The sequence below is a fragment of the Bombina bombina genome, chromosome 7, assembly GCF_027579735.1.
Source record: "Bombina bombina isolate aBomBom1 chromosome 7, aBomBom1.pri, whole genome shotgun sequence".
In the NCBI taxonomy this organism is placed as follows: Eukaryota; Metazoa; Chordata; class Amphibia; order Anura; family Bombinatoridae; genus Bombina; species Bombina bombina.
In genome coordinates, this window is record NC_069505.1 from 311,144,908 (window position 1) to 311,166,029 (window position 21,122).

The window sequence follows — 21,122 nt, forward strand, 5'->3', positions numbered from 1 at the left end:
GCGGGGCTGGCGATCCATAATCCGGCTGAAGTCTTCTATCAAGCGGCGCCTGAAGAGGTCCAGAAGAGGCTCCAAAGTCTTCATCCTATCCGGGAAGAAGAGGAGATCCGGACCGGCAACCATCTTGATCCAAGCGGCATCTTCTATCTTCATCCGATGACGAACGGCTCCATCTTGAAGACATCCAACGCGGATCCATCCACTTCTTCCGACGTCCAACTCAAGAATGAAGGTTCCTTTAAGGGACGTTATCCAAGATGGCGTCCCTCGAATTCCGATTGGCTGATAGGATTCTATCAGCCAATCGGAATTAAGGTAGGAAAAATCTGATTGGCTGATGGAATCAGCCAATCAGATTCAAGTTCAATCCGATTGGCTGATCCAATCAGCCAATCGGATTGAGCTCGCATTCTATTGGCTGTTCCGATCAGCCAATAGAATGCGAGCTCAATCTGATTGGCTGATCCAATCAGCCAATCGGATTGAACTTGAATCTGATTGGCTGATTCCATCAGCCAATCAGAATTTTCCTACCTTAATTCCGATTGGCTGATAGAATCCTATCAGCCAATCGGAATTCGAGGGACGCCATCTTGGATGACGTCCCTTAAAGGAACCTTCATTCTTGAGTTGGACGTCGGAAGAAGAGGATGGATCCGCGTCGGAGGTCTTCAAGATGGAGCCGTTCGTCATTGGATGAAGATAGAAGATGCCGCTTGGATCAAGATGGTTGCTGGTCCGGATCTCCTCTTCTTCCCGGATAGGATGAAGACTTTGGAGCCTCTTCTGGACCTCTTCAGCCGCCGCTTGATAGAAGACTTCAGCCGGATTATGGATCGCCAGCCCCCGCTTGGGCTTGGATGAAGACTTTGGAGGCTTGGATGAAGACTTCGGAGGACGGATCGGTGAACCTGGCATGGTGAAGATAAGGTAGGAAGATCTTCAGGGGCTTAGTGTTAGGTTTATTTAAGGGGGGTTTGGGTTAGATTAGGGGTATGTGGGTGGTGGGTTGTAATGTTGGGGGGGGGTAGTGTATGTTTTTTTTTACAGGCAAAAGAGCTGAATTATTTGGGGCATGCCCCGCAAATGGCCCTTTTCAGGCCTGGTAAGGTAAAAGAGCTTTGAACTTTTTTAATTTAGAATAGGGTAGGGCATTTTTTTATTTTGGGGGTCTTTGTTATTTTATTAGGGGGCTTAGAGTAGGTGTAATTAGTTTAAAATTGTTGTAATATTTATCTAATGTTTGTAAATATTTTTTTATTTTTTGTAACTTAGTTCTTTTTTATTTTTTGTACTTTAGTTAGTTTATTTAATTGTAGTTATTTGTAGGTATTGTATTTAATTAATTTATTGATAGTGTAGTGTTAGGTTTAATTGTAACTTAGGTTAGGATTTATTTTACAGGTAATTTTGTAATTATTTTAACTAGGTAGCTATTAAATAGTTAATAACTATTTAATAGCTATTGTACCTGGTTAAAATAAATACAAAGTTGCCTGTAAAATAAATATTAATCCTAAACTAGCTACAATATAATTATAATTTATATTGTAGCTATATTAGGGTTTATATTACAGGTAAGTATTTATCTTTAAATAGGAATAATTTATTTAATAAGAAATAATTTATTTCGTTAGATTTAAATTATATTTAATTTAGGGGGGTGTTAGTGTTAGGGTTAGACTTAGCTTTAGGGGTTAATACATTTATTATAGTAGCGGTGTGGTCCGGTCGGCAGATTAGGGGTTAATAATTGTAGGTAGGTGGAGGCGACGTTGGGGGCGGCAGATTAGGGGTTAATAAATATAATATAGGGGTCGGCGGTGTTAGGGGCAGCAGATTAGGGGTACATAGGTATAATGTAGGTTGCGGCGGTTTGCGGTCGGCACTTTAGGGGTTAAAAAAAATATGCAGGTGTCAGCGATAGCGGGGGCGGCAGATTAGGGGTTAATAAATATTATGTAGGTGTCGGCGGTGTTAGGGGCAGCAGATTAGGGGTACATAGGGATAACGTAGGCGGTGGTTTGCGGTCGGCAGATTAGGGGTTAAAAAATTTTATTATAGTAGTGGCGATGTGGGGGGACCTCGGTTTAGGGGTACATAGGTAGTTTATGGGTGTTAGTGTACTTTAGAGCACAGTAGTTAAGAGCTTTATAAACCGGCGTTAGCCCAGAAAGCTCTTAACTACTGACTTTTTTCTGCGGCTGGAGTTTTGTCGTTAGATTTCTAACGCTCACTTCAGACACGACTCTAAATACCGGCATTAGAAAGATCCCATTGAAAAGATAGGATACGCAATTGACGTAAGGGGATCTGCGGTATGGAAAAGTCGCGGCTGCAAAGTGAGCGTTAGACCCTTTCCTGACTGACTCTAAATACCGGCGGTAGCCCAAAACCAGCGTTAGGAGCCTCTAACGCTGGTTTTGACGGCTAACGCCAAACTCTAAATCTAGCCGATAGTTATTTGGGTTGGTGGTTTAGGAGTTAATAGATTAAGTAGGTTTATTGCGATGTGGGGGGTTGGTGGTTTAGGGGTTAATAAGTTAATTAGTTACTTTGCGATGTGGGGATTTGACAGTTTAGGGCTTCATAAATGTATTAGGTAGTGTGCTATATGGGTGAATGGCAGATTAGGGGTTAATAGTTTAATTAGGCATATTGTGCTGTGGGGGGTGTCGGTTTAGGGGTTACTACTTTTATTATTAGTTGCGATGTGGGGATGATTACGTAAACAGGGGTTTTTACGTATCAAATTTATTTTTGGGTGGCGGGTTAGACTTTTACGGGAGATTTTACATATTTTATTTTTTTTCTTAGGCGCCGGCAGTTTCTAAAGTGCCATTAGTCACTGACGACTCCAGGAAATGTGTATTTACACACATTTCTGGACATCGCTAGTTTATCCGACTTACAGCACATTATGAGCTGCCAGTGGGGTTTATTGAATTCCCCGATGAGAGAGGTGAAATTACAGGCAGCGCGGGTTTCATCAGTTACGCTGAAGCCTGCGCCGCATATGTAATCTCACCTATACTAAAACTAAAGCCCCATTTAAAAAAAAAAAAACATCCCAAAATAAAAAAACCTATACAATCACTAAAAGTTACAATAGCAATAGCCCTTAGAATGTTTTATTTAGATCATTGCCCTAAAGCTATTTAGCTCTTTTGCTTAAAAAAAATACAACCCCATTCTACAATAAAAGTTACCCCCACCTCCCCAAAAGCAATGCCCTAAAAAAAGGCTCTTGTCTGGGCAACTCTTTTTTTTATAGAATTTTTTCTAGTTGTTTTTAGAAAAAGGATTTTTTTAAGTTAAAAGAGCTATGATCACTTTAGGGCAGTGCCCTATTAAATTCCCTTATCAGGGCAATTTGTACAGTAGGTTCTTTAGGTACACTTTTTTTAGGGGGGGGGTGGAGGGTTACGTCTATTGTAGAATGGGGCTGTATTTTTTAGAGAAAAAAAGCTAAATCGCTTTTTGGTGTTCCCCATCGGCTCTGTGGGAGTTGAGATTCCCTGTCGGCACTGTGGTAAATTGTCTTAATTGTCTTTTGGAGAAGGGTAGTTCTTACTTTATGGATATATACCTCTAAACTCTCTGCTGCAGTAACCTTGTATATTATGTTCTTCTGATTGTACTGCTATATCTGGGAAATATACTAGCTACATAAGGTTTAAGCAGCATTTGAGATTGTTGGGTACTCATATATGCTTTTTGACTCACGTATTCTAAAAGGTCAAATTTTAGAAACTCTTTACCTTTAAATGACCAGGCCAGATACATGTTAAAATTTTTTAATCTTAACACTATATATATATATTTTCACAGTTTCAGAATAACAACCTTTTTTTCCAGTCATGTGACTGCTATTGAAAATTATTGAGAAGCAGTGAATTTATTAAAATAGCTAGTAGGTGGAGCTATCCGCTTGTGTTGCAGCAAAGCCAAGAAATCTGAAATTAATCAGTTTAACCAGGCCTGAACTCTCGAGCAGATTTCAAAGAAACAAGATCTTCCTGTCTATAAATCAGTCCAGATTGGAATGCATAGAAAGAACTGTTTGCAGAAAAATGCAAGTGAAGTCTGTGTTGTGTGATTATTTTATTAGGTGTATAATGCTGTTTAGCAAATGTTTTTGTTCATTTAACTTAGTTTAATTATATATTCTGTGTTGTGTGATTTTTTATTAGGTTTATAATGCTGTTTAGCATTTAAAGTCTTCATTTCAAAGCTTTAAAAATAATGTATTAGGTGTTACTTATGACAATTTTGAGAGGGACCTGGAACCTATCTCCCTCACTTCCCATTGACTTACATTATAAACTGAGTTTCAATTTACAATGGTTTCGATTTACAACCATTCCTTCTGGAACCTAACCCAGGTGTAAACTGAGGGCTACCTGGGTGTCATCACACTAAATCATCTTGGATTGTTCCATAATGTTTTGTAATTTGAAATTTACCAATGGTCCTCATAGGCACTTTCCTTTTACCTGGCTGCATTCAAAACATTATCTTAGGCTCTGATGTTTAATTTTGTATATAACCAACAACACAATATTATTTTTTATTCCCTTGAAATTACCTAATCCTATGTGCTGATACTTATTTTAAAAAAAAAAAAAAAAAAAAAAAAAAGATACATTTTATTTCATTAGACTTTGAAGTTTTCCTGTGTTTATTTTCGTATAATATTTTTAATTATGTGGAATGCAGAGGCAAGATTATTCCTGTAGGAGAAAAGTACTTACTATCAAAGGCTCATACAGAGCTTTAGAATCCTGGCTGGATTTGTATAATTGGTTAAAGGCACATTTAAACATTTTCTTATTTCACTATTATATGCAGAGAACTATGGGTTAGATTACAATTGGAGCGCTAAATGTTTTCAAGTGATATTAGCGCTCCATTTTGCAAATTGCGATTGCGAGGAAGCATTGCACTCACAAGAAAGTGCTTCTATAGGCTCCTGTTGGAGCCTTGTTCTGATGCCGTCAAGGTTCTCAGCTAAGGTGGTAAGTAGCACAGCGACGGGCAGCATTTTAAATATATATGTATATATTATATACATATATATTTATGTTAATATATTTATATACACATATTAACACATACATATATGTTTATATAGTCAAATACATATATATTTACATTGTTGTCTATGAGAACACACAGGTGTCAATTTATTAATGTGCGAGCAGACATGATACGATGTAGCGTATCATGTCCATTGTCCGCTGCACATCGATACATGCCAACAGCATAATAGGAGTAAAGTTATTGTGTACTGCTGGTGCAAAACCGCCCCCTGCAGATTCTCGGACGCTAGCAGGGGGTGTCAATTAATCCGATCGTATTCAATCGGGTTGCTTTCTGTCCGCCGCCTCAGAGCAGGCGGACAGGTTATGGAGCGGCGGTCTTTAAACTTCTGTTTCCGGCAAACCTAAAGGCTCGCCGGAAACACGGGGCATCAAGCTTCGTACGGAGCTTGATAAATTGACCCCTCAGTTCCCATAGACCGCAATGTAAAGGCACTTTTCAGTGCTGTTTTTTTTTCTTACACCCAACTCCCACTAACTTTAAAGCCCCAAAACTGCCTAGTTCAGTTGTTGTTATTTTTTATTATTTATAAAAAAAACTATAATGCCCTCTATTTTTAAGGCATTTGGGGCACTTTTAGAAAATTAACCAGAGATGTAATCTCTGGTTAATTTTATAAGCACTAATTGGTACCGCAAGCTCGCGATAGCAATAACCAGCCACTTGCAATGGCTGGTTAATTATTGCGATCCCGCAAACGGCAAATTTGCGCTCCACTTGTAATCTAGCCCTATGTGTTTAAAGGGACACTAAACCCAATTGTTTTCTTTCATGATTCAGATAGAGTATGCAATTTTAAGCAACTTTCTAATCTACTCCTATTATCAATTTTTCTTCATTCTCTTGCTATCTTTATATATAAAGCAGGAATGTGATGCATAGGAGCCGGCCCATTTTTGGTTGAGAACCTGGGTTATGCTTGCTTATTGGTGGGTAAATGGAAACCTCCAATAAGCAAGCGCTTTCCATGGTGCTGAATCTCAAATGGGTTGGCTGCTAAGATTTACATTCCTGCTTTTAAAATAAAGATAGCAAGAGAACAAACAAAAATTGATAATAGGAGTAAATTAGAAAGTTGCTTAAAATGTCATGCTCTATCGGAATCATGAAAGAAAAAATTTGGGTTTAGTGTCCTTTTAAGCCCTTTATAGGTTCGATCCTAAGCACAGTTGCTGAGAAGTATGTAACTCCGGATTGGCTGCAACACATAGCTGTCTTATTACAGATTTACATGAACCAGTAACAGATAAAAAAAAATATCTATCTATTTATCTATAGTATCAATCTAATATATCCATATCTATCATCTGTCTATCTATCTATTTGTACCATAGATCCTCTAGAACATGCTTGTGTTGGGAACTCAATTTTGTTATTTATCTTTCTATCATTATCTATCTATCTATCTATCTATCTATCTATCTATCTATCTATCTATCTATCAGAATATGCCTATCTATCTATCTATCTATCTATCTATCTATCTATCTATCAATATCTATATATCTATTTGTATCTTAGACCCTCTGGCACATGTCTGTGCTCGGAACTCATACTTTGTCCTGTCTTCTTCCTCAGCTATCATGATTGCATAAAGATCGAGAAGTCACTTTTGCCAACATTTTCTCTATTTATTGACTCAATGCAGCCATTTGTGAACCTTAATTGTTCTGGGTCCACTGCTTATTTAATCTCTGCTATTTTGGATTGTATCCTCTGATTCCCCCATTTGCCTTCTAATTCTGCCTGATGCTGCCTGAGAGTTGTAATCTCTTCTTTGGATTTTGGCCTTTCCTTTGCATGTTGATTTTGTCTGAGAGTTCTGACTCACATTAGTGAGACTCATGTGAGCTATTCTGTGAGGGGCTCATCTTAGATATATGCGTTACAATTGTTGTACTGGAGATATTGAATTCCTATTTCAGTTAAACCCTTTACATGACCAACCATTCAGCCTATATTTATATAAAGAAAAGTATTTTATTACGCTTTGAAATGTCATTCAATATGTTTAGCTAATTAATCTCAAACTTACATTCCAAAGTCTTCCCATTTATCTTCCATGTGATGTTTGGTTCTGGTTTTCCAAAGGCCGAGCACCGCAAGTCAACTTTAGAGCCTACATTCAACACGCTGCTTTCTGGTATTTCATTCCATCTTGGAGGTTCTGTTTATTAATATATAATGATAACGTCATTATTATTAACTTTTTTTGTGCAATCTATTATTATAACTAATAATTTACAGCATAATAGGCTACAGACATTGGAATAATAATGGATTTTAACAAAACAGCTTACAACCTAGAAGGGGTAGGAAATATGTAAATTGGAAACTTGCAAGATTTACTGGAGTATAACTACCGTTTCCCAAGTGATCCTGTAAGATAATTGGTTGAAAAATAAACCAAATATATTATTTATAAAAATGAATTATGGAGGTAGACACAAAGATAGTTTAAAAGCACATTCTGCAAGTACACATAAAATGACGCTACTTGGTTTAAATCACAACTTTGTAGACATTGACTAAGGGGAAACACTAACAACTTAAATAAAATGGCATATATTTAAAAGATATAAGAAATAAATTATGGGGACATTCCAGCCAAAATTGGAATCAGTTTTGAATAGAAGCATTTTTGTAATATATATGTATTAGCAAAAATGCTTCTATTAAAATCGATAGCTGTATTTAAGTATGCACCGTGCACCAGTATTTTAAACTCAGCACTTGCTCAGACAGCCTAAGTTTCTTGTTTCATCTGGTAATGACTCAATTTTTTAATTGCTGACATGATACAAGTCCCACTGATGCTCTGAGCAGCTGCTGTATTTAACATGCTGGTGCACTGACAATATCTAGAGAAAAATGTTAAACACTAAAACAGTGTTAACTTTTAGTGATATGCTTCAATCCAAAGATGTAATTCATATATGTGCATTTAACTTTTGACCGGAATGTCCCTTTAAATAATGTACTGTCAGATTCACACACAATGTGGCCGATTTATCAAATTTATCATTTCCCTTGGCAGTTTCCCTGAGTGTGCATGGCAGTCCATGATCTTGTTTTTCTGTACAAATTGTAGACTAAACATACTTTGAGTTCATGGTGGTAATTACAGCAGGACAACATTGCATCACCCTCCAAGGATGTTTCATATATCACATATATAAAGATTTTTAGGAGTAAGGAAGACAGAATATACATTATGATTAATTACAGTTTTCAACAATTATTTTTTCACTTCACTTAAATATATTTGTGCAGGGGTCTCACTTAGGTCTCAATGATCAAGATCTCACTGACATGCAGAGACCGTACATAGTGAGATAAATAGCTATCAAGCCAAAATTTGCCTTTCTGAAATTCATTGCAATTCTGACAAAACCTCAAAGACAATCTTGTCAGAACAGAGCGCTTTAGACCATTGGCCCTTAGAAAGTAAAAAGTGCTAGGTATAGAAAGTGTGACATACCTAAATCCCATGGTTTATAGTTCCACACTTATATGTATGAAGACCAAAATCTCAGAAAAATAGAAGGAACAGCAAAATATACAGTGTAGAATGAAAGGACCTTACCACAATAATATTGCTATTAAACAGCACTGTTCGGAAACCATTTTTTTTTATTTCATGATTCTGATAGAGCATGCAATTTTAAGCAACTTTCTAATTTACTCCTATTATCAATTTTTCTTCGTTCTCTTGGTATTTTTATTTGAAAAAACAGGACTGTAAGCTTACAAGATGGCCCACTTTTGGTTCAGCATCATGGATAGCTCTTGCTGATTGGTGGCTGCATTAAGCCACCAATCAGCAAGCAGTTCCTAGGTGCTGTATCTAAAATGGGCCGTCTCGTAAGCTTACATTCCTGTCTTTTCAAATAAAGATACGAAAAGAATGAATAAAAATTGATAATAGGAGTAAATTAGAAAGTTGCTTAAAATTGCGTGCTCTATCTGAATCATGAAAGAAAAAAATTGGGTTCTGTATACCTTTAAATAAAACTGCTGCAATAAGATCTTAAGTGACATAATTTTGTTGGCGGAGATTTAAGGCAGAGGCTCTATATCCTACTTTAAATTCATTTAGCAGGAAGCACAAAGAACAAGCTTCTGCTCTTAAGACTTTACTAAGCCACTGTGACTCAAGCTGATTCTTTATACCTTAAGAATTAAGCAGCATATCCAGAGAAGCCAAATAAATGTTGTGTGACACCTCTTTGTAACAAAAGCTCTGAATCTGCTCTTTTGTCACTATTTGTACAACTGTGATTAAAATAAAATTGTATTTGCTATCTCAGATTACTAACATTATCAGAAGTTTTTAATTCAATTTGACATTTTAGAGCTCTGTATTTCTTATATCGTAAAAATAAAATCCATTTGTATATCTTAGATCATTCTAACTCCCAAAGTAATCATAAATGTGGTGGAGAGATATAATGCAGAGTCTCTATTTCCTCCTACTCCAAATCTATTTAGCAGGAAACAGGAATCACAAGCTTCTGTTTTTATAACTTTACTAAGCCACGGCGACTCAGACTGCTTCTTAAAGGGAAAGGAAACCCAATTTTGTTCTTTCATTTTTTAATTTACTCCTATAATGAATTTTTCTTTGTTCCCTTTATATCTTTATTTGATAAAAGCAGAAATGTAAAGCTTAGGAGGCAGCCCATTTTTGGTTCAGCACCTGGGTAGTGCTTGCTGATTGGTGGCTACATTTAGCTACTTATTTATTTTGTACAGTAACAATAGGAAATATAGGAGAACAGTGTTGTGCCTTGCTAAAGACACATGTAACTGTAAAATAAAGGGTTTTATTCATAAATTGGACATTTACTTACCCTCTATGTGTACATGGAAATCATGATACACTGAGCCTAGCTTATTGTAAGCTACACATTGATAGACTCCTTCATCTGCCTCTGAAACATTCTGAATCTTTATAATATTTCCATAATTCTCAGTAATTGCTCTTTCTTCAGGAAAAGGTTCTTTTCCCTTCATCCATGCAATTGTAGGTGTTGGCCTAAAAAAAAAGAAAAGAAATAAAAGTTATAATATATTAAAAGCAAAGAGAGGAACGTTTCCTAGAGTAAAAAAAATATAAGCAGAGCACAATCATAGAGCAAGGGGCATAACATAAAACAAACAAAGACAATGGTATAAATAATCAGAATAACAATAAGTATGCACTCACAGATTTTAAAATATTCTGCACTAATCAATTTGATCTTAGCTGGTACCGTGGGGCCGATTTATCAAGGGACGAATGGTCCCTGATTCCTCTGTTTCCGTGCGAGTCTTGAGGCTCGCCAGAAACAGCAGTTAAGAAGCAGCGGTCTTAAGACCGCTGCTCCTTAACTCGTCTGCCACCTCTGAGGCGGTGGACAGCAATCAACCCGATCGGATACGATCGGGTTGATTGACACCCCCTGCTAGCGGCCGATTGGCCGCGAATCTGCAGGGGGCGGTATTGCACCAGCAGTTCTCAAGAACTGCTTGTGCAATGATAAATGCCAACAGTGTATGCTGTCTGAATTTATCGATATGTGGCGGACATGGTACGCTACTTCGTATAATGTCCGCTCGCACATTGATAAATATGCCCCAATGCATCCAGTTTTAAGCAACTTTCTAATTAACTCCTATTATCAATTTTTCTTTGATCTCTTGGTATCTTTATTTAAATGTAAGCTTAGGAGCTGGCCCATTTTTTGTTCCGCACCTGGGTAACACTTGCTGATTGGTGGCTACATTTAGACACCAATCAGAAAGCACTACCCAGGTGCTGAACCAAAAATGGTCCGGTCCCTAAGCTTACATTCCTGCTTTTTCAAATAAAGATACCAAGAGAACGAAGAAAAATAGATAATAGGAGTAAACTAGAAAAGTTGCTTAACCCCTTAACGACCGAGGACGTGCAGGGTACGTCCTAAAAAAAAAGGCAGTTAACGCCGGAGGACGTACCCTGCACGTCCTCGGTGTGGAAAGCAGCTGGAAGCGATCCTGCTCGTTTCCAGCTGCTTTCCGGTTATTGCAGTGATGCCTCGATATCGAGGCATCTTGCAATAACCATTTTTAGCCATCCGATGCAGAGAGAGCCACTCTGTGGCCCTCTCTGCACCGGACATTAACGGCTAAGTTTGTTGGTGGGTGGGAGCCGGTGTGGGAGGCGGGTGACGGCCATCGATGGCCTTTGTGATGCGGAGGGGGCGGGATCGGGGGCGGGGACGACTGGGGGCGCGCACGGACGCGCGCGCGTGCACGGGGAGGCCGGGCGGGCGCGTGCACGGGGAGGGAGCGGGTGGGAACCACTACGCTACAGAAGATTTTTAGTTAGAAGTGGGGATCAAGGGGGGAATTTTATTTTATTTGGTGATCGGTTTGGCTGGTGGGATATTGGACTGTAGGGGGGAAGCTACACTACAGAAACAAATAAAAACAAATAATAAAAAACATTTTTATTTGCAAACTGGGTACTGGCAGACAGCTGCCAGTACCCAAGATGGCCCCCAATAAGGCAGAGGGGGAGGGTTAGGGAGCTATTTTGGGGGGATCAGGGAGGTTGGGGGCTAAGGGGGGATTCTACATAGCATACCTTTTATTTTAGTACTGGCAGACTTTCTGCCAGTACTAAGATGGCGGGGACAATTGTGGGGTGGGGGAGGGAAGAGAGCTGTTTGGGAGGGATCAGGGGGTGGGATGTGTCAGGTGGGAGTCTGATCTCTACACTAAAGCTAAAATTAACCCTGCAAGCTCCCTACAAACTACCTAATTAACCCCTTCACTGCTGGCCATAATACACATGTGATGCGCAACAGCATTTAGCGGCCTTCTAATTACCAAAAAGCAATGCCAAAGCCATATATGTCTGCTATTTCTGAACAAAGGGGATCCCAGAGAAGCATTTACAACCATTTGTGCTATATTTGCACAAGCTGTTTGTAAATAATTTTAGTGAGAAACCTAAAGTTTGAAAAAGTGAACAATTTTTTTTTATTTGATTGCTTTTGGCGGTGAAATGGTGGCATGAAATATACCAAAATGGGCCTAGATCAATACTTGGGGTTGTCTACTACACTACACTAGAGCTAAAATTAACCCTAGAAGCTCCCTACATGCTCCCAAATTAACCCATTCACTGCTGGGCATAATACACGTGTGGTGCGCAGTGGCATTTAGCAGCCTTCTAATTACCAAAAAGCAACCCCAAAGCCATATATGTCTGCTATTTATGAACAAAGGGGATCCCAGAGAAGCATTTACAACCATTTATGCCATAATTTCTTGAGTTGTTTGTAAATAATTTCAGTGAGAAACCTAAAGTTTGTGAAAAAATTTGCGAAAAAGTTAACATTTTTTTTTATTTGATCACATTCGGCGGTGAAATGGTGGCATGAAATATACCAAAATGGGCCTAGATCAATACTTTGGGATGTCTTCTAAAAAAAAATATATACATGTCAATGGATATTCAGGGATTCCTGAAAGATATCAGTGTTCCAATGTAACTAGCGCTAATTTTGAAAAAAAGTGGTTTGGAAATGGCAAAGTGCTACTTGTATTTATGGCCCTATAACTTGCAAAAAAAGCAAAGAACGTGTAAACATTGGGTATTTCTAAACTCGGGACAAAATTTAGAAACTATTTAGCATGGGTGTTTTTTGGTGGTTGTAGATATGTAACAGATTTTGGGGTCAAAGTTAGAAAAAGTGTTTTTTTTTTTTGTTTTTTTTCATCATATTTTGTATTTTTTTATAGCAAATTATAAGATATGATGAAAATAATTGTAGATTTTGAAAGTCCATTTAATTGCGAGAAAAACGGTATATAATATGTGTGGGTACAGTAAATGAGTAAGAGGAAAATTACAGCTAAACACAAACACCGCAAAAATGTAAAAATAGCCTTGGTCCCAAACGGACAGAAAATGGAAAAGTGCTGTGGTCATTAAGGGGTTAAAATTGCTGCTCTATCTGTATTATGAAAGTCTAATTTTGACTAGACTATTTCTTTAAGTTAAAGCTGTTTATTTTCATTTTAAAACGTACAAAAAGTGCATGTTGTAGCTGACTGTGGGATAGACGATAAGCAGAACACACACATCTCTATTAGTAGACAGGAAAACGCCCAGAGATATTAAAGGACATATGACCCAACATTTTCTTTCATGATTCAGACAGAGCATTTAATTTTAAACAACTTTCTAATTTACTTCTTTAATCATATTTTCTTCTTTCTCTTGGTATCTTTTGTTGAAATCAGGGACGTAAGCTCAGGAGCATACACGTGTCTGGAACACTTAATGGAAGCAGTTTTGCAAGAGCACTAGATGACAACACCATGTCCTGCCATGTATTGCTCTAGCCACCTATCTATGTATCTCTTCAACAAAGAATATCATTGGAACAAAGCAAATTTGAAAATAGAAGCAAATTGCAAACTTTTATGCTCTGTCTGAATCACACAAAAAAATGTTTTGTGTTGTTTCATATCCCTTTAATCCAAAAAGTATTTTTTATCTTCTAAATACATCTCTCCTCTAAAATCCATTAATCATAATGTGGCTCTTCAGTCAAATAACTTCTTAAAGGGCCACTAAACCCCAAATCTTTCTTTCGTGATTCAGATAGAACATACAAATTTAAACAACATTACAAATTACTTCTATTATTTATTTTGCTTCATTTTTGAGATATCCTTATTTGAAGAAAAAGCAGTGCACATGGGTGAGCCAATCACATGAGACTTCTATGTGCAGCAACCAATCAGCAGCTGCTGATCATATCTAGATATGCTTTTCAGCAAAGAATATCAAGAGAATAAAACAAATTAGATAATAGAAGTAAATTAGAAAGATGTTTAAAAATGCATTCTCTTTCTAAATCATGAAAGAAAAAATGTGGGTATCATGTAGGGTTGCCACCTGTCCCTTAAAATACAGAGCACTTATAAGTTACACATGCTGCAGGGTGTGCAGGGAGGAATATTTATAGTGCTGTCCAGAAACACAATACATGTTCCTCCCTGCACACCCTGTAGCATGTGTAATTCATAAGTGTCCAGGAAAACATGGCTGAGGTGGCAACCCTTCATGGCCCTTTAATCATACAATGGTTGTTTTTTTTGTTGTTGTTTTTTTTAAACAGCTGGGTCCTAAAGTATGTACTGGGTTCAAATGCAGTTATTTGGTGGTTTTATTTTCCATTATAAATCCACTTATCATAATGTTATTATGTTATAAAGTTATTGCCCTCAGGAATATAAATCCCTTGTTCTAGAGCAGACATCCTCACTCAAACTTGGTCCTCCAGAGGTTTTGGAACTTCATTTCCCATGATGCTCAGCCAGCATATCAGCATAAGCATCATGGGAAATGTAGTTCCAAAACCTCTAGTGGGCCAAGAGTGAGGATGTCTGTTCTAGAGGAACTTGTCCGCTACTATATGTTGACAATCTTATCTAATCCCACATTAATATTAATACTAACAACAGATGTATAAGAAACTTTTTTTCTAATTACAGCCTCACTTCCCTATTGTTTGTGTCATTTGAGATACAGATTGCTACTGATCTGCAAAATCCATATTTTTTAATTCTTTGTTGTTGAACATCTTTTATCACCTGGCACTATGTTATGGTGACCAATATATCATAAATATAAGGGCTGTTATATTGCTGCTAGGCTCTACAATTCATCACATACTTAAAGGGATAGTCTAGTCAGTATTAAACTGTCATGATTCAGATAGAGCATGCAATTTTAAGCAACTTTCTAATTTACTCCTATTAATAATTTTTCTTCATTCTCTTGCTATCTTTATTTGAATGAAGGTTTAGGAGCCGGCCCATTTTTGGTTCAGCACCTGACTAGTGCTTGCTGATTGGTGGCTACATTTAGACACCAATCAGAAAGTGCTACCCAGGTGCTGAACCAAAAAATGGGCCGGATCCTAAGCTTACATTCTTGCTTTTTCCATTAAAGATAGCAAGAAAATGAAGAAAAAATGATAAAAGGAGTAAATTAGAAAGTTGCTTGAAATTGCATTCTCTGGGGCAGATTTAACAAAGTGCAAGCGGCCATGATCCACTGTAGTGGATCATGTCCGCCGCACATTGATAAATGCCGATAGCATACGCTGTCGGCATTTATCATTGCACAATCAGTTCTGGTGAACTGCTGTGCAATGCCGCCCCCTGCAGATATTCGCAGCCAATCTGCCGCTAGCAGGGAGTGTCAAGACCTCTGCTTCTTAACTGCTGTTTCCGGCGAGCCTGAAGGCTCGCGGGGAAACAGTTACATTCAGGGCCATTCCGCCCTTGTTAAATCGGCCCCTCTATCTAAATCAAGAAAGTTTAATTTTAACAGACTCATTTTTATTTTACATGTTGTATCCTATTTTATTTCTCCCCGGTCTTCTGCTTCTCTGTGTAATTCTGGACAATATTTACATTTTGTTATCGTTTATACAGAGAACTATGCAGAACAGAATATTGTACTCAAAATGTTTCTATCATGTATAAGAATGAGCAACAGGTGCAGACAGGAAGTGTAACAATACAATACAATTCGTTGTTTAACAATACAAATATTTTATTACAAACTCACAGTCCTTCTGCAATGCATTCCAGCTCTAGGAGGTCCCCTGTCAGGACGGTCACAGAACTTCGCTTTCCATGAGGGGTGAGTATTTTTGGTGCTCTTTCCCTTGGTGATTCACCTAAAAATACAATGATCAAGTTCATCAAGATTTAGTTAGTTCAATATGTTCTTTCAGTGGGATAAAAATAAACAACTTTATTTGGAATTTAAAAAAATCATCAATTTTTAATTTCAAGTGCATCAAGTAAATGCCATAAAAATGATGTTAGCCTAATGAAATCACTAAATTATATTAAAAGTATACAATTTTAAACAACTTTCCAATTTACTTAAATTATCAAATGTGATTCATTCTCTTGGTATCTTTTGTTGAAGGAGCAGAAATGTAATACTGGTAGCTAGCTGAGCACATTTTGTGAGCTAACGGCAAAAGGCATGCTTTTGTAGCCACTTATCACCAACTAGTTCCCGGCAGTGCATTGCTGCTTCTGAGCCTACCTAGGTATGCTTTTCAACAAAGGGTACCAAGACAACAAAGCAAACAGAAGTAAATTGGAAAGTTGTTTAAAATTGCATCCTCTTTCTGAATCATGAAAGCTTAATTTTACTTTACTATTTCTTTAAGTTCACTTTTTTGTCATTATATCTTATAACAAGTCTTAGTTTAAGAAACAAATAAAAAAAATAAAAGTCTTACTGGGTAAAACAATAAGCTTCATGGGCATCTTCTGGTAGATCCGTCTGATACTGTTAAATGCTACATGGCAATAGTAATCTTGTGTGCTGTCTGAAAATTTCACATTAGCAAAGTACAAGTTTCCATTCTGTCCAACAGATACACGTGAATCCTGAGGAATTTGTATCAAATCTGTAAAAGGAAATATACAAAGTCATATACCAGGGTCTGCTCAGCGGACATTATATATAGTTTACGCAAACCTACTTATGCACACACGAACGTATACACAAAAGTGCACACATACATGCACATAAATAGCAATGCACAAGCACACACACTCATACATACACATATTTTATATATGTATATATCAAAGTCACTGGGGATTTGCACTCTCACCTCTTAATCAACTTGCCAGGGTGACAGGTACGTTGAAGATACAAGCAAAGACGAAGATCCGCACTCTCTGGACTTTTACAGTGGAAAATTTATTGAAAAATTGTGACCTTTCGGGGATCAAACTCTCACCTTCATCAGACCAGTTCAGAGAGTGCGGATCTTCTTCATCTTTGCTTATATGTATATATATAGTTTGGGGCATATGTATCAAGCTCCGAAACAGCAGTTCTGAAGCAGTGGTCACAAAGACCGCTGCTCCATAACCTGTCCGCCTGCTCTGAGGACAGACATCGCCGGAAATCAACCCGATCGAGTACGATTGGGTTGATTATCACCCCCCTGCTGGCGGCCTATTGGCCGCGAGTCTGCAGGGGGCGGCGTTGCACCAGCAGCTCTTGTGAGCTGCTGGTGCAATGCTGAATAAGGCGAGCGTATTGCTCGCCGTATTCAGCGATGTCTGTCGGACCTGATCCGCACTGTCGGATCAGGTCCGACAGACATTGTTAACTAGAGACCATAGTCTCTTAAATACGTAGTATATTGGCAATACATCCACCTATTTAACAAAAATGTTTTATATGAATTTTAACTGTAATTTTTTTTTTAAATTGCACTGTTTTGAAATCTCACAACAGCCTAAGCTCATTGCCCTTGAAAAGTGTTTAACATGCTTGACAGAGCTCCTGCACTGATCAAATGATGCTGTGTATAGCATATTTCAGGATCATGGTTCTAAATCCTGCAGCCTTTCTGATAAAACCCCCCCGTAAATTGTATATAAAGCAGGGGAAATAGTCCAATTATATTGCATAGATTTTAGGATTTATAAACCATTTTATAAAGGATTTCATTTCAGATCCCTTTTTTGGCCTTTAAACCAATATGTTATGGCTGTCCACATAAAACATTATAGGTCAAACCTTTATATCAGAACAATAAGGGCACAAACAAACTCATGCAGTGCTCATTTCTGACCTGCTGTTCCATCCTCAATTTATAAATCAGGGCTTGACAAATCCAGGAGCCAGGTAACCACTGGCTCCTAGAATTTTTAAACAGATTTGTTGACTCCTGTTTTAAGTATATATATTTCCTAACATAGTTCAGAAAATAAAAAACTTTGATTTTAGTAAAAAAAAAAAAATTGTCATGAAAGTAGAACAATGGATGTTTTTACTGGTCAGCTGTTTAAGAACCAGTTTTCAAAAAAATAAAATAAAATTGTAACCGGTCCCCAGTCACATACATGGACATTGTGTACCACGCCATAGCGCCATCTATTGGTTGAAAGTTCCTTCAGATGTGTAACACAGCTCCATCTATTTATTGATAGAAGGTTCATCACCAAAATGTGTACTTGGGAAATAGACTCATTTGCATATATTTTTGCATAGAGTGACAATTCAATGTATGGTTGTGAGTTTTGTTGTTTATCCCTCCCCGAATCCCCCTTCTTTTCGTTAGAGTTATATTTTATTATTATGTTGTTTTTTATATGTTTTCTATTTATTTATGTTTTATGTGGCATGTCACCCTAAATTAATTGGGGTGTTTTTAGAGTCTAGCACAGAGTGATATAAAACACAATGAGTAGCTCTTTTTGGAACTGGTTGTTTAGCCTGGTTCTTTCAGGTGGTTATGTAGCAGTCTTTGGATTTGCTATATGTTTACAGTATCCAAACTTTTTTAAAACTGCAGTGTGGCTATTGTAATACTGTCTGAAAAAGTACACATTAAATGAATGCATATTTGGAAATTATATAATAAATTTAATGGAACAGCATTTGTAATATGCTGTGTTGATGAGTACAAATTTGCCATCATAAGGTACAATGGGCTTGTCACTGGGGCTGTACCCTTCAAAGGCCAGATTTGCACAATTTTTTAAGGGTACAAAATGGTACCATAGCACTAAGGTCCAATCTAGTCACCAAAGGTACATATTTGCCTTAGAAAGGTACAATCTGCAAGGGTACCAATTTGTACCCATGTTAAAGGGTACAGCGGGTGTACCTTTGAGGGTACTGCCCCAGTGACAAGCTGTTGTACCCCTAAAGGTACAATTTTTGCATTTTTTCTGACAGTGTATCTGTAAAAAAAAGTTAAATCATATTAAAGAATTTATAACCCATTTATTTACTTTACCTTCCACGCCATCCTCTTCTGCTCCGTTATTTGTTTTCAAAAGCACATCATGGGAGCTCTGTCTAATCACAGTGCGCCCAATCACCCCTTTAGACTAAATGTAGCGCTCTCCCATGCTGGGTAAAGCTTTGACACACTTTTGTAGAAGAGTATGGCGAGGAAGGTAACTTATGTAAAGTTCTGAGTGAATTAAATCTTTATTATGCTTTGTTTTTTATAGGTATCGCTGTAAAATGAATGGACAGCAACACATTTGGCAATCACAATCCCCCCAACCACGGAGCTTTGCACTTTTTGGCAAACAAAATTGACACATGGAATTCAGAACGCAAAGGGTGTTGATAAAGTGCAAAACTAGCTTTTTTTATATGTTTAATTAAAGACACAAAGGGCGCCACATAGCATATCACAGAGGCAAGCAAATGTAAGAAAGGTAAGTTTGCATAGATTTTAGGATTTATAAACCATTTTATAAAGGATTTCATTTCAGATCCCTTTTTTGGCCTTTAAACCAATATGTTATGGCTGTCCACATAAAACATTATAGGTCAAACCTTTATATCAGAACAATAAGGGCACAAACAAACTCATGCAGTGCTCATTTCTGACCTGCTGTTCCATCCTCAATTTATAAATCAGGGCTTGACAAATCCAGGAGCCAGGTAACCACTGGCTCCTAGAATTTTTAAACAGATTTGTTGACTCCTGTTTTAAGTATATATATTTCCTAACATAGTTCAGAAAATAAAAAACTTTGATTTTAGTAAAAAAAAAAAAATTGTCATGAAAGTAGAACAATGGATGTTTTTACTGGTCAGCTGTTTAAGAACCAGTTTTCAAAAAAATAAAATAAAATTGTAACCGGTCCCCAGTCACATACATGGACATTGTGTACCACGCCATAGCGCCATCTATTGGTTGAAAGTTCCTTCAGATGTGTAACACAGCTCCATCTATTTATTGATAGAAGGTTCATCACCAAAATGTGTACTGGGGAAATAGACTCATTTGCATATATTTTTGCATAGAGTGACAATTCAATGTATGGTTGTGAGTTTTGTTGTTTATCCCTCCCCGAATCCCCCTTCTTTTCGTTAGAGTTATATTTTATTATTATGTTGTTTTTTATATGTTTTCTATTTATTTATGTTTTATGTGGCATGTCACCCTAAATTAATTGGGGTGTTTTTAGAGTCTAGCACAGAGTGATATAAAACACAATGAGTAGCTCTTTTTGGAACTGGTTGTTTAGCCTGGTTCTTTCAGGTGGTTATGTAGCAGTCTTTGGATTTGCTATATGTTTACAGTATCCAAACTTTTTTAAAACTGCAGTGTGGCTATTGTAATACTGTCTGAAAAAGTACACATTAAATGAATGCATATTTGGAAATTATATAATAAATTTAATGGAACAGCATTTGTAATATGCTGTGTTGATGAGTACAAATTTGCCATCATAAGGTACAATGGGCTTGTCACTGGGGCTGTACCCTTCAAAGGCCAGATTTGCACAATTTTTTAAGGGTACAAAATGGTACCATAGCACTAAGGTCCAATCTAGTCACCAAAGGTACATATTTGCCTTAGAAAGGTACAATCTGCAAGGGTACCAATTTGTACCCATGTTAAAGGGTACAGCGGGTGTACCTTTGAGGGTACTGCCCCAGTGACAAGCTGTTGTACCCCTAAAGGTACAATTTTTGCATTTTTTTCTGACAGTGTATCTGTAAAAAAAAGTTAAATCATATTAAAGAATTTATAACCCATTTATTTACTTTACCTTCCACGCCATCCTCTTCTGCTCCGTTATTTGTTTTCAAAAGCACATCATGGGAGCTCTGTCTAATCACAGTGCGCCCAATCACCCCTTTAGACTAAATGTAGCGCTCTCCCATGCTGGGTAAAGCTTTGACACACTTTTGTAGAAGAGTATGGCGAGGAAGGTAACTTATGTAAAGTTCTGAGTGAATTAAATCTTTATTATGCTTTGTTTTTTATAGGTATCGCTGTAAAATGAATGGACAGCAACACATTTGGCAATCACAATCCCCCCAACCACGGAGCTTTGCACTTTTTGGCAAACAAAATTGACACATGGAATTCAGAACGCAAAGGGTGTTGATAAAGTGCAAAACTAGCTTTTTTTATATGTTTAATTAAAGACACAAAGGGCGCCACATA

General features: G+C 37.4%; 1 protein-coding gene across 3 annotated transcripts in view; it reads right to left on the reverse strand.

The window, feature by feature from the left end:
• CHL1 (cell adhesion molecule L1 like) overlaps positions 1–21,122 on the reverse strand; it is a 214,426-nt gene that overhangs the window by 114,059 nt on the left and 79,245 nt on the right. For all 3 annotated transcript variants that reach the window (XM_053720933.1, XM_053720932.1, XM_053720934.1), the window contains 4 exons: positions 16,416–16,586; positions 15,725–15,836; positions 9,957–10,141; positions 7,139–7,270 (listed from right to left, as the gene is read on the reverse strand). In XM_053720933.1, the coding sequence (XP_053576908.1) occupies positions 7,139–7,270; positions 9,957–10,141; positions 15,725–15,836; positions 16,416–16,586 (600 nt within the window). The remainder of the gene's footprint in view (positions 1–7,138; positions 7,271–9,956; positions 10,142–15,724; positions 15,837–16,415; positions 16,587–21,122) is intronic.